This window comes from Protobothrops mucrosquamatus, unplaced genomic scaffold (genome assembly GCF_001527695.2).
Source record: "Protobothrops mucrosquamatus isolate PMUCROS unplaced genomic scaffold, P.Mucros_1.0 scaffold2458, whole genome shotgun sequence".
Classification (NCBI taxonomy): Eukaryota; Metazoa; Chordata; class Lepidosauria; order Squamata; family Viperidae; genus Protobothrops; species Protobothrops mucrosquamatus.
Window position 1 is genome coordinate 320,894 of NW_015388530.1, and position 15,002 is coordinate 335,895.

A 15,002-nucleotide genomic window follows, 5' to 3' on the forward strand; every position below is an offset into this window, starting at 1 on the left:
ACCCCAAGGGGGAGGGCCTTCTCTGTGGGAGCTCCCACCCTCTGGAATGAACTGCCCCCAGAGATCAGGGTTATCCCTGATCTCCCTTCCTTTCGCCGCGCCCTCAAGACTTGGTTATTCCAGCTTGCAGGACTGGCCTAGGGTAATTTTAAGAGGGGTTTTAATTAATATTTTAAATTGGACAATTCTCTAATATTCCTTTTAATCAATTTTAAATCCGTATTGTTATTTGTGTATTTTAATTGATTGTCCGCCGCCCTGAGTCCTACGGGAGAAGGGCGGGATACAAATCTAAATAATAATAATAATATAATATAATATAATAATATAATAATATAATATAATATAATATAATATAATATAATATAATATAATATAATATAATATAATATAATATAATATAATATAATATAATAAATATAATATAATATAATATAAACATATAATAACATAATATATAATATATACAATATAATATAAATACAATGCTATGCTATGATATATTATATTATAATTAATATAATATAATACAATATATAATATAATATAAATAATACAATATATAATATAATATAATAATATAATATAATATAATATAATATAATATAATATAATAATATAATATAATATAATATAATATAATATAATATAATATAATATAATATAATATAATATAATATAATATAATATAATAATATAATTAATATAATATATAATTAATATAATTAATATATATTAGTTTCTATAGTATTAGAGGGAAAATACATCCTTTGACAGACACCAAAGCACTGCTGCTCTTTTGTTAGTAACACTTGTGACTCCCTTTCATTTTGATAATTTTGCTTAATTTATAATTTTATAAAGAACACGGGGGAGGGGGTGTTAAAGGTTTCCCTCCCTTTTCCATTGGAGTTTTAAAGCTCCCCTGGGGGAAAAAATTGTGTTTGGAAAGGGCAAAGTGAAATAAACATCTAGCAAATGTGTGATCTGTGCCGAGCAGCATTAGCTTTTGTTCACACTTCCTACTTCCAGCCTAATTTCAGATGGATGAGAATGGCAGGAGGAATTGCCAGCGTAATTCTTTAGATTAGAACATCTCTCTTTCACAATTGTTTCGTGGGGGTGCAGCCTTGAATCTGCACAAAGGAACGGCCTTTCTGTATCAACCTCCAGATGACTGTATATGAAATTCCGGTGATACTGCTGCAGCCCCGAAGGTCTTCTCGTTCTAGCTTTAGGAGAAGCAACAGGCCCTTCCCTTTTTCTTCTAAATTGCCTTCTCCATCCCTTGTCCTCTAGACCAGGGCTAGGCAACCTTGGCTCTTTTATGACTCATGGACCTCAACTCCCAGAATTCCTGAGCCAGCATGGCTCAGCTTGGAAACCTCTCCCTTTCCCCTCAGCATGGCCGGCTCAGGAATTCTGGGAGTTGAGGTCCACGAGTCATAAAAGAGCCAAGGTGGCCTACCCCTGCTCTAGACAGATAATCCTCGACTTACGACCACAATTGAGCCTAACATTTCTGTGGCTAAGCGAGACATTTGTTAAGTAGTTTTGTCCCGTTTTACAGCCGTTCTTGCCACAGTTATGAAGTCAATCACTTCGGTTGTTAATTTCATAACAAAGTTGTTAAATGAAACTGGCTTCCCCCATTGACTTCGCTTGTCCGAAGGTCACAAAAGATAAATCACATGACCCCCGGACACTGGAACGGTCATGAGCCAGTGGCCAAGCACCTGGATTTTGATCATGTGACCGTGGGGGGGCTACGATGGCTATAAGTGTGGATCATAAATCGCTTTTTTCAGTGCCGTTGTAACTCTGAACGGTCACTAAACAAACTATGGTAAGTTCAGGACTACCTGTTCTGCAAATCTTTCTTTTTTTTTGTATTGATTTGTCAAGTGTCCTTGTTTGTGAAGGTGCCTTTAGATTTAGAACGACCAATCGGCCCATGTTAAATAACTCACAAAAGATTTCCAGTCTGAAATGCCCATTTAATAGGATCCTTATTTCTCCCAAGACAGTTCAAGAACGAAAGAAAAAATATCCCGGAGGCCTATTTAACCTTTCTTCGGCTTTCGCTGGACGGTCAGTTGCCCTTCGTAGCACAAAGTGGGAACTCCTAAGAGGTGACGTTCTTAGACAAAGGGGAAATGAGTTAATGTGTATTAATGTGATGCATATTCTGGTAAAAAGACCTGCCTAAAGGGCTTCCAGATGTGGCGTGCAAAACTCAGAAAGGCAAGAATGGAAAAAAAAAAAAATAAGGCGGTCAATACCACTCGCCAGGCAAGGCCGAAGGATGGGATAATCTGTTTTGTGGAGCGAGAGAATCCAAATACTGGGTTCGGAGTGTCTAATCAAACAAGCAAGCACTCATAAGAAATACACCTCTGTTCCTGTCAGTTCTAATCAGCTTTTGCCTCTTTCCCCTTTCATCTGAATTTTTTTGAAGACCCAACACACCAGCCCAGCATACTAATTCCCCTCGGTTTTCATACAGACTGTGGTTCCTTTCTGCGAGTGGTGCTGCAGCTGGAGATACGATTACAATGAATTTCCTGTTTCCAAACCTGCTGACATGGTGGGTAGTTTTCCTTCGGTAAAAGAGGCCATAGAGAGAGGGGAAGGATGGAGAAGCCAGTACATGTATAGTTTGGCATGGGAAGAAAGAGCCCCCAGTAAAAGTTGCGGCTGGTGTTAAGAAAGCAAAACCTTTTCTTTGAGGATACGGGAATTAAAGTACACACACGCACACACACACACCCTTCCAAATTTTGTGCAAAATAATAAGCCAGACAAAGTTGTCCTTTTTTTTTTTTTTGGAACAACTCTATCCGTGAACAAGGCGTGTTCCAATAAGGCAGGAATAATGAAAGTGATTTTGCCATGCTATTGGTAAATATCATGCAACTGCTAAATTTCCCCGGAAAGCTACAAGGTAATGTTATTTCTTTATTGTAAAATAAAGAAGATAATGTTGAGCATCACTGCATTTCCTGTCTGAAGGATGTGTGCTGAGGACAACATTTTTGTTACGCTTTTAAGCCAGCGTTTAAGCTATTTAATCTGATCCTTGCTAAGGTTGCTCTAGCTTGGGTGTCCCATAACACGTACACTCATCTTTCTATTTTGGGGGAAAGGACCTTGTGAAACTCCAGTTACATTTTCCAGCAATGAGTTGGTTGATTAAAGGTAAGCTTGCTAATAATTAAAAGACCAGGGGTTCTCCATTTGTGCTTTGCACTATTATAAGTCTCTGCTTATCTATATAAATAAAAATGTAAATGTTCGTTTGTTCAAAATCTTAAATCTCCGAAAGTTCTTCACCGATTGCTTTGAAATTTTGACACAACGTTGCATTCGAATATGCGCATTTTATATACCTATATTATATAGATGTCACACCTGTGACAGGTAAAAACATGCTTTTTTGAAAAACAGCGCCATCTGTTGGACATAAAAGCAACACACGCTTTTACCAGACTGAGCCACAGCAACGCGTGGCTGGGTACAGCTAGTATGTTAATATTTATTTTTGGGGAATCTGTATTCTTTGTTTGTCTCTTTCTCTCCAAGACCCCTTCTTAAGTATTTACAGAATCTAAAAACTCTTTAAGTCTCCACTGAGTTCACCCCAGCTTCTGTTGACTTCATGGACGTGTTCATATAATTCTCCAGATCTGACTCTGCTTAAAGTCTCATCAATATTTCTTTTTTTCCCCCTTTCTCTCTTGACCCTTTGATGTTTTTCTTGGTTCTCACATTTTTTTCCCCTTTCCCATTTCCAGCTCTCTCTTAAGAATTCACTTTTATTTGCAGGGCTCACTTCTTCTTAAATTTTCGTTTCTTTGTTTCCTCAATTCTACCCAGTCCATTTTAATTCTCAGCTCTGGTTTAAACCTCTCATTTATAAGCCAGTAGTTTGATAGGGAAAATGAATAAGGTAAATTCTATCTATGGTTCAGACTGATACTTGATGGGCTTCATAAAGTCGCATGGAATGTAGAACTAGGTAAACGGTAAAGGAATCCCTGCAGATTTTATTCCATTAGTCATAGCCAATTATATGTACAACTGTAAAACTCTAAACAATTCTTATCGATAAATAGAAGGAGTCCTGATATCGGTCTGGGGGTATTATGTCACTGGAGGCCTACTTCAATGTGTCTTGATCATTTAATCACAATATACATTTCACATTTTCACAAGCGTATTTTCAAATGTTCTCTATCAACTGATTTGCTATTAAACATATATGCCACAGAATTAAAGGATGGCTTAGATAAAGCAATGGGGAGTAAACAGGTTATTGCAAAATACAAGCAAACCATATTGGGCTTCATTTTGAAGAGACAGACCTATGCTGAATCAGATCAAGATCTAGTTTAATGAAGAGAAGGACGAGGGGGGACATGATAGCAGTGTTGCAATATCTCAGGGGCTGCCACAAAGAAGAGGGAGTCAAGCTATTCTCCAAAGCACCTGAAGGCAACGGATGGAAACTAACCAAGGAGAGAAGCAACCTAGAACTAAGGAGAAATTTCCTGACAGTTAGAACAATTAATCAATGGAACAATCTGCCTCCAGAAGCTGTGAATGCTCCAACATTGGAAGATTTTAAGAAGAGACTGGACAGCCATTTGTCTGAAATGGTATAGGGCAGGGGTGTCAAACTTGCAGCATCACGGGACGTGTCGTGACGTATCACAACTTTTTTGCCATTGCCGGCAATGGGGTGAGTTCGGTTTCACCACAACTGGGCCGGCAGTTTGACATCATCATCATCATCATCATCATCATCATCATCATCATCATCATCATCATCATCATCATCATCATCATCATCATCATTATTGATCATCGCACAGTCAGCCAGATGTTCAGACTGGATTTGGCATTTTTGTCTACCTGTCGAGTCCTTACCCAGGACCTGGGATAGGCAGATGTGGATGTTTGATGGTATTACAGATATCGTCGCAGGATGGAAGCAGTTCCTAGTAAGGCCGCCTTTTGCAACTGACTTATTATTATTATTATTATTATTATTATTATTATTATTATTAATCAAAGAGGTTGGACTACAAGACCTGCAAGGTCCCTTCCAGCTCTGTTAGTCTGTTATTCTGTTAAGAGTTTATCTATTATTATTATTTTTGCAGTTTGTACAAGTCCCAAAACAGAACACAAGTGCTACTGAACCCTCCTATTTCTTCCCCTGCTACAGGGATTAAAATATGTGCAATGTGAGAAATAATTTACAGATATTATACTGCTATAGCTAGACATTGAGAACTTTATTCTTCACGAGCTTCCTTGCTCTCTTTTAAAACAATTTAGGTGAACTGGAGATTCACCACCAACCAAACCTTGCAACTTCTCATAAAGAACAACAGCTTTTCTTTTTTAAAAATAAAATAAAATAAAATCTCTACCTATTCGGATGCTTTTTGAGAAATACCTGAAATATTTCTGAGGAGGTGCAATGTTCCCCAAAAATGGCTTAAAAATAATCCTTGCATGCATGTAATGTATAACTGAAACAAAAAATTTGCTTTCCAGTTCACGAGACACAGTACAATCTTATATATTTAGATCAATATGAATAAGGCTGAATAAAACAAAAGGCTTGTGGCAAATCAGTTAGAGAGTCTTGTACAATCAATTTGCCTTATTTTACAGGCTCCAGAAGTTCAGCTTGAGGGTAAATTTAACAGTGTGTCATCCTGGCAGTATCTCACTTTAAAACTTCAGGTTGAGACAAATGTTGTAATGAAGTATAAATCATAGCCCAAGAAGACATTTAAATGCATTTTATGAGTGGCTAACAAACTATGTGCTTCATGGTTTTGTTTTATTTGGGTTTAAAAAAAAAAAATCATACCAAAATATAACACAGCTGCTCCTAGCCCATTAGAACAGTTTTTTAAGGCTGGCTGAGGGTGAATTAGGAAAGTGGCTTGGACAATTTCACCACCACTGCATGGGGAGTTTTTGAACATCTGGGCAAAGACAAACAATTTAAAACAAGCTAGAAACTGAAGTGGTGCCTGTGAAGCCTGCAAGCTGCATAGATGGTGTGCAAAGACACGGGGTGGTCCAGATCCTAAAGCTGGGTATTCATGCAGGGTGCTCTATGGATGTACAGGCAGTCCTCGACTTACAACAGTTCATTTAGTGACCGTTCAAAGTTACAACGGCACTGAAAAAAGTGACTTATGACTGTTTTTCACACTCCTGGGGAGGAAAGCTATGGCAAATCTAGACAGCATACTAAAAAGCAGAGACATCACCCTGCCAACAAAAGTGCGTATAGTCAAGGCCATGGTTTTCCCAGTTTCAATGTATGGCTGTGAAAGTTGGACCATAAGAAAGGCTGAGCGCCAAAGAATTGAGGCCTTTGAACTATGGTGCTGGAGAAGACTCCTGCGAGTCCCCTGGACTGCAAGGCGATCAAACCGGTCAGTCCTAGAGGAGATCAACCCCGACTGCTCTTTAGAAGGCCAGATCCTGAAGTTGAAACTCAAGTACTTTGGCCACTTAATGAGAGGGGAGGACTCACTGGAGAAGGGCCTAATGCTGGGAAAGATTGAGGGCAACAGAAGAAGGGGACGACAGAGAATGAGGTGGCTGGATGGAGTCACTGAAGCAGTAGGTGTGAGCTTAAATGGACTCCAGAAGATGGTAGAGGACAGGAAGGCCTGGAGGAACGTTGTCCATGGGGTCGCGATGGGTTGGACACGACTTCGCAACTAACAACAACAACAAGCATCCCCATGGGCACATGATCAAAATTCAGATGTTTGGCAACTGACTCATATTTATGACGGGTTCATGTGATCATATTTCATGACCTTCTGACAAGCAAAGTCAATGGAGGAAGATCTACTTAACAGCTGCGTTACTAAACAACTTCAATGGTTCCCTTAACAATGGTAGGAAGAAAGGTTAAAATAAAATGGAGCAAAATTCACTTAACAACTGTCTCACTTAGCAACAGAAATTTGGGGCTCAATTGTGGCCGTAAGTTGAGAACTGCCTGTAATGCATAATGTGTAATGGCTAGGCCTATAAAAAAAAAAGAAGCGAGCTGTTCAGGATCTTCTTGCTCCCTTAAACTAGATCAGTGTAGATCAGTGATGGCAAATCTTTTAGAGACCGAGTGCCCAAAGTGCAACCCAAAACCCACTTATGTATCGTCGGGTGCCGGGTGGGCGTGGCCCGTTGGGTGTGCGACACAGCGGCGGAGGCCTAAAGCGAAAAGGTTTTATAAAACCCAGCTGAAGACCTAGGACTGGGGCGACGGTGCGCATGCCCACAGAGAGGGCTCTGTGTGCCACCTGTGGCACGCGTGCCATATGTTCGCCACCACGGGTATAGATTGTCCATCTATAGCAGACATGTCAAACACAAGGCCCGGGGGCTGGATGCGGCCCACGAAGTGGTTTCATGTGGCCCGTGAAGCCATCCTGGAAACAGTGAGGGAACGGCCCCCTCTGCCTTGGCCCTGGCCCAGGCCAGCCGGGAGCCAATGTACAATTTTGTGGTGGCCATCTTGGCACTTGCCCCAGTGGACCATGCCTTGGCACTTGCCCCGGTCCCACCCCCTTCTGCCAGAGACCCTCAGATCTGTCCCACTCCTGCCCATGCCCCCCATAGGCACCCTTGATGCAGATGATGTAGAACTGGCCACGCCCACCCATTAGGCCACACCCACTCCATCGCCCACCCAGTAGGCTGCACCCACTCCATCGCCCACCCAGTAGGCTGCACCCACTCTGGCCACACCCACCTGCCCCCCCCAGGGCAACCGCAATGCTAATGCAGCCCTCAGTGAAATTGAGTTTGACACCCCTGACCTATAGCTACGAGAGATACAGCGTGGGGAAAGCAGAAGAGATTTCAAAGAACCTGGATTTCATTAAAATATCCGTGCAGTGGATTAAGCTGAGCTAGTGTCACGTAAGTCTCATACAACTTTCTCCCCAGTTTCTTTCGGGACCTTTTACTTGAACTCACCTTGGTAATTCAAGCCACATCACCCAGGAAGGAGACCACTCGGTCTGACTTGAGGAGCTCAAATTGGCATCGCTCAATAAGTCCCCGTTTTCTCCTTCTGTGGTTTCACACGTTTTCAGTTCTAGTGCTTTGAACACAACGGATGAGGAGGCATTTTTCAAATGGGCTACGGCCTCTCCACGGCTGACACCTGTCAGATCAATTCCATTCACGCTGAGCAGAATATCTCCTAGTGGACACGGAAAAACAAAATAGTGGAAACATTTTTTATTCACTCACTATTCTGAGAGGGGCCAACTCAGGTTGTTTATGAATTGGATATGACCACTGATCGCACATATATTTTTAATATAATACTATATTTTTATTTGGGTTTTGTATGTGCTCTGCCCTGAAGTCCATTTGTAGAACAAAATCATCGTCATACAGCTTAAGATCTTTTAGTTACACTATCAGAGCTATGGCAAATGTGCATCAGATCTACATTTAGTTTCCAGATCCAAAAGTTCAAGAAAATTAGTTTTTTGGACATTTTTTTAATCTCTGGGCTTTAATCAACCATCTACAAAATGAAAACCAATTGTTTTGGGCAAAAGAGATGTGTGTACAGTCTGGAATGAATGACAATACATCTGTGGCCTTTGACTATTGCAACAGACTATGCATAAGTGTGCGTATTCTGTATCTGTATCGTAAACAGGTTAAAATTAAGTATTTGTGAACTTTGCTGGTTTGTGTCTATGGAGATTCTCAGTCAGCTAGGTCATAATTATCCCAAAGTCCAGGCAACTGGACTTTCTTGTTTTTCTTTGAAGACATTTCCCTTTTCATCCAAGAAGCTTCTTCAGCTCTGACTGGAGCTGTCATATCCCTCTCTCTCTGTTGAGAGAGGGCTGTTCAATTTTGATTTTGACAACATCTATCTCCAGTCTACAACACAGTCCTTTCAGCAGTTCCAAGAAGGCTCCACACCCATTTGCACCACTCAGGTGACCCTGAAGACACAAATAAACCTCCAAGTGGCCTCAACGACTCTTTAAAAGAATGCAAATGACCAGTTGTCTGCAAGGAGTATAAATCTTTCCATTCCCCACCATCCAGTCAGAGCTGAAAAAGCTTCTTGGATGAGAAGCGAAAAACAAGAAAGTCCAGTTGCCTCGTGAAAAAGCACTTTTGGGATTTGATAGTTTGTCTGTTTTGGTGCTTTTTAAAATATTGCTATAATTGTTAGGATCATCATCATGACTAATTCTAGATTGCTAGGTTCTTGGAAACTGCTAACTTAGAAATGCCAACTAATCTGCAAATGAACATTATATTTGAAAAATTCAAATCTGGAAAGCTAATTTGTTTAGTATGTTCACTAAACTCCATGTGCTCTCATTAAAATAATTAAGAACTCTATGGTTGGCATCCTATGGCCATTAAACAAGTAGTTGACTATTATTTATTTATTTATCATATTTGCATATCCTTATATAGGGTTAGGGGTCCTTATGTATTTAAAGGGTCTAATGCTGATTAGACAATACTATTCGGAGTGACATATGCTAGATTGTATTAACTAATTGATATATGATCATGCATCTTGCGTATGTTTAAGATAAAAGAGACACCAACATCTTTTAGTAGTGGGTATTCATAGTTTGAATTTAATCATAACTAATTATGGTTTAAGGATTTTAGTGCACACAAGCCTGCATTTAAAAATTGATATGCAGATAGGTGAGGGAATGACATAACCTGCATGTTAAAGTCCCCCCCTTTGTAAACATGGCTAATTCATAGCACACTATCAACAAGAATGATGTGCAAGCAAACATTTGTGAGCACTGAAAACAAGTTTAAATGTGGGGTAGAACCCTGAAAAAAAAGTACCAGGTTTTTACAGAGACTTGTGGCATCTGGAACAAATTATAAGGTAATTTCATCTCTGTTCTCAATTGATCTTCAGCCATTTTAGATGGTGACTCCCACTTGGGAATAGGTCATGCTGGAACTGGATAACATACGTAGACATCCATCGGTGTAAAAAAGATTAAGCTAAAAGCTGACAGGAAGATCCAGATGTTATTTTTAATAATAGCAGAACGTATGCGCATTCAAAATTAAATTCCATTCAGTTCAACGGATCTGCCTGTCGGTTCAGAAGCATAAAAACCCAGCATTTGGTACATTTTTTTATAGACGCTATCTGAGGTAAGATCAGACTGAGAGATAGTGAATGACCACTTAGTACCCAATTAGTTTTACAGCAGAACGGGGAGTTGAAGGGGGTCTCCACGGATCTAATCCAAAACTCCCATCGCTATACACACGGTGACTCATTTCTTCCTCAGCTTTGACTTCCCCCTTTTTCGTGGGAAAAATCTGGAGCTTTAGGGAAATCAAAATCCTCACTGAAAAATAATGCCACGAAGTTATGTCAGAAGTGGATGTGAGTGAGTGGAGATTGGTGTTTCAGGAGCCTTGTTTCTAATAAATCAGGAAGCGTCTCCCATTTTCCTTGGGCCACATCTGGCTGTTATCTTGTGTGTGTNAAGTGCCGCCTATGCAAAGAAGCTGAAGAAACAGTGGACCACCTGGTAAGCTGCTGCAAGAAGATCGCACAGACTGACTACAAGCAGCGGCATGACAAAGTAGCAACAATGGTGCATTGGAAGATCTGCAAGAAATATCATTTGCCTGTAAGCAAGAACTGGTGGGATCATAAAATAGAGAAAGTCATAGAAAATGATACAATTAAACTGCTCTGGGACTTCAGAATTCAAACAGACAAGCACCTGCAACATAACACCCCGGACTTAACAATTGTCGATAAAAAAGACAAAAAAGTCTGGTTAGTGGACGTGGCAGTGCCTGGAGACAGCAGAATAGATGAGAAAGAACTGGAGAAGATAAAAAAATACAAAGACCTACAAATAGAAATAGAAAGACTGTGGCAAAAGCAAGCAAGGGTAGTACCAATAGTAATAGGCGCCTTGGGTGCAATCCCAAAACAACTGGAGCACCACTTGAACACCATTGGCATTGACAAATTCGCCATCAGTCAATTACAAAAGGCGGGCTTACTAGGAACCGCTTCCATCCTGCGACAATATCTGTAATACCATCAAACATCCACATCTGCCTATCCCAGGTCCTGGGTAAGGACTCGATAGGTAGACAAAATGCCAAATCCAGTCTGAACATTTGGCTGACTGTGCGATGATCCATAATAATAATAATAATAATAATAGTAAAGTTGGAAGGGACCTTGGAGGTCATTTAGTCCAACCCCATGCTCAGGCAGGAAACCCTATACCATTTTGGACAAATGGCTATCCAGTCTCTTCTTAAAAACCTCCAGTGTTGGAGCATTCACTGCTTCTGGAGGCAGGTTGTTCCACTGGTTAATTGTTCTAACTGTCAGGAAGTTTCTCCTTAGTTCTAGGTTGCTTCTCTCCTTGATTAGTTTTCATCCGTTGCTTCTTGTCCTGCCTTCAGGCACTTTGGAAAATAGCTTGACACCCTCTTCTTTGGGGCAGCCCCCGAGATATCGGAACACTGCTATCATGTCCCCCTTGGTCCTTCTCTTCATTAAATTAGACATACCCAATTCCAAGCAACCGTTCCTTATATGTTTTAGCCTCCAGTCCCCTAATCATCTTTGTTTCTCTTCTCTGTACTCTTTCTAGAGTCTCAACATCTTTTTTACATCGCGGTGACCAAAACTGGATGCGGTATTCCAAGTGTGGCCTTACCAAGGCATTGTTAAGTGGTATTAACACTTCACGTGATCTTGATGAATTGGTTCTTTAAAATTGCCCACTTGGTACCACAGGAGGAAATTTAGAGTACTGCTGTTTAAAAACGTATGTGTTTTATGAAGAGTTAGCAAACTGTATTGTATTTTGGAGTCTGTTTTCTCCTCCTACCCCCCGCCCCTTCAACCAGAGCATTAAAAAGCCATATAGCTCTGCCAATGGTCTGAAGATTGCAGCTCTATGCCCTATTGTTATTTCATTGCTAGCATTTCAAAATATTTTTCATTTATTTATTGTGGGCTTCTTTGGGTTGTAACAAGATGAATAATTGTTTCTTCAACTAAATAACTTTTTTTTAAACTAAACCAAGGGTGTCCAGCCTTAGCAGCCTTCAAGACTTGTGGACTTCAGCATCCAAGGCTGGCTGGGGAATTCTGGGAGCTGAAGTCCACAAGTCTTAAAGTTGCCAAGGCTGGACACCTTTGAACTAAACTAAGCAGAAGGGAAGAAGAATGCATGTCTGTATTTAGCTCCCCTTAAATGTAGAAATTCCAAAACAAAAAATCATAATTATTTGTTCTTATTTGTACCTTTATAGGTGTAAACAACGCAAATTGTCAGATAAGTCTAGGAAATTCCTCTCTAGCCAAAATGTTTGCTAGATTACATTCTAATAAATGGATACCTCACAGTTGCTCAGTCTGTCTATCCCTCCCAATTTGGGGGTGGTGTGTGTGTGTGTGTGTGTGTCAAGAATCTCTAGGACTTCTTGGAAGGTAAGCAAGATGCCCCTATAAAGAATAAACAAAGGAAATGTGTTGGGGTTTTTTGATGTAATATTTTAGCCTGATTTTTTTTTTTTTACAAGGATAGGGTTGGCTACTTTTTCCAGCTTACTTCCTGGTAAGATAGAAAAATGTGAGATAGACACCGTCACCACCAGATGGATTCAAAACTGACTGACCAACTGCACTCAACATACAGTCCTCAATGGAAGGACATCTACATGAAGCATGCAATGGGAAGCCCTAAGGTTCTGTCTTAGGTCCAGTACACTTCAGCATCTTCATAATTAATTTAGGCTAGGAGAGAGAAGGGGAACTCATCAGATTTGTAGATGACATCAAGGTGGGGAGAACTGCCAACACTTTAGAAGATAGACTCTTGGCAGACTTGAGCATTGGCCCTATCCAACAAGATACAGTTCAGTGGTGAGAAAAAAAACACCCAAACAGGAAAAATCAAATGCGCATGTATAGAATAGCATTACCCTAGTTCAACAGTAGTAATTGTGAGAGAGATCTAGGTGTCCGAGTGGACCACCACTTAAGTATGAACCAGCAGTGTGCTGCAGCTGCCCCAAAAAACCACACCAATGCAGCCCAAAGATGCATCAACAGAGGTAGCATCAAGATCATGAGAAGTGATAGTACCACTTTATACTGTACTAGTGAGGCCACACTTGGAATACTCTGTCCAGTTCTGGTCATCATGATACAAAAAAAAAAGATAAATAAATGCTGAGGCCCAAGAAAGAATGCAAAGAAGAGCAAAAAGGAACTTATCTGGAGGCTAAACCGTATGATGAATGGTTAAGGGAACTAAGCAGGGCTTTTTTTTGTTATAGAACGCCCAGAACGGAGTTCTGGCACCTTTTTGGGATGGAACCTTGTAGGGTAGGCAAGGCGGGTTGTATGGCATGTGTGAGTTCCGGCACCTTTTGTTTTTCCAAAAAAAGCACTGGAACTAAGTATGTCTAGCCTATCAAAGAGAAGGATTGGGGCGATATGATAGCTGTCTTCCAGTACCCAAGAGACTGTCACAAGAGAAGAAGGGGTTGACCTGTTGTCCAAAACACTTAAGTGTAGGACAAGAAGTAACAGGAAGAAGATCATTAAAGCGATCCAACCTAGAAGTAGGGAGAAATTTCCTGACAGGGAGAACAATCCATCAGTGGAGTAGCTTGCCTCCAGAGATTGTGGGTGCTCCATTGCTGGAGGTCTTTAAGAAGAGACTGGATAGCCACTTGTCTGGAATGGTATAGGGCAGGGGTAGGCAACCTTGGCTCTTTTATGACTCGTGGACTTCAACTCCCAGAATTCCTGAGCCAGCATGGCTCAGCTTGGAAACCTCTCCCTTTCCCCTCAGCGTGGCTGGCTCGGGAATTCTGGGAGTTGAAGTCCACGAGTCATAAAAGAGCCAAGGTTGCCTACCCCTGGTATAGGGTCTCCTGTTCGAGCAGGGGATTGGAAGACCCCCAAGGTCCCTTGTGACCCTGTTATTTTAATATTCTGTGTTCCAGTGATCCAATGTAGTCTAATTTAACCTCCCCAAGATTCAACAGTAATGACCGAAGAAGACCACATAAAAGCTGTTCCAGCTAAATATATTTTAAAAAGTACATAAAGAAGACTGAAACATGAAATTTCTTTGAGCTGAACTAGATGGATTCCCATCTCAAAATACACTCTGGACTCTAATGCAATCACCTGTTTTGATCCGGCCATCTCTGCTGATGACGCCACCCAGTTCCACACTTAAGACATAAATAGGTAGATTCCATTCCCTGTGCGAAGATAAACAACCTCCTGCCACCGTCATTCCCAGGGACTCTGCATTATCTTTTTGAACAATCACCACTTTTTCATGACAGGTAACGGCATGAAGGACACTCTGCAAAGGACAAAAAAGCCAACATAAATTCAGTTGCTGGGCAAAGGACTTGTCTCGGGTTAATTTGGGCCAGTTTATCATTCATTCATTCGTTGTTCCATTGTACACCTTCTTAACTGACTTTCCTTCACTATCCCTGCCGTATAGTTGTGGAAAAGATGATGACAGAGTTTCACAACACATAATACAGAAACAGAAATTATGAAACGGAACTTTGGAACCCTATACCAAAAATACTCTCTCTCACACAGGGCCATAGAACATGTTGATTAATCCAGTGTGATTTTTTTTTTATTAAAGATGATTTGCAGTAAAATAATGGCTAAGACTAAGGCTGACAAATACGGTGGCTTGACATAATTGCTTCACAGCCACTTAGTAATGCATATGTGAAGAGCATATGAAGAATATTTCTTTTAAATGAGTAGCACATGGGGAGATATCTCTCTCTTTCTCTGTCTGTCTCTGTCTCTCTCTTTCTGTCTCTGTTTTACTGTCTGTCTCTCTTTCTCTGTCTCTCTCTCTTTCTGTGTCTCTCTGTCTCTCTCGCTCTCTCTCTGT

The 15,002-nt window shown here is 40.6% G+C and overlaps 1 protein-coding gene across 1 annotated transcript in view; it reads right to left on the bottom strand.

Moving 5' to 3' along the window:
* LOC107295724 (E3 ubiquitin-protein ligase LNX) overlaps positions 1–14,441 on the bottom strand; it is a gene marked incomplete at its 5' end in the record, with an annotated part of 19,834 nt that extends 5,393 nt beyond the window's left edge. Inside the window, 2 exons of the mRNA XM_015825045.1 lie at positions 8,023–8,251; positions 14,258–14,441. Of these exons, the coding sequence (XP_015680531.1) occupies positions 8,023–8,251; positions 14,258–14,441 (413 nt within the window). The remainder of the gene's footprint in view (positions 1–8,022; positions 8,252–14,257) is intronic.
* Between the last annotated feature and the right edge of the window lie 561 nt (positions 14,442–15,002).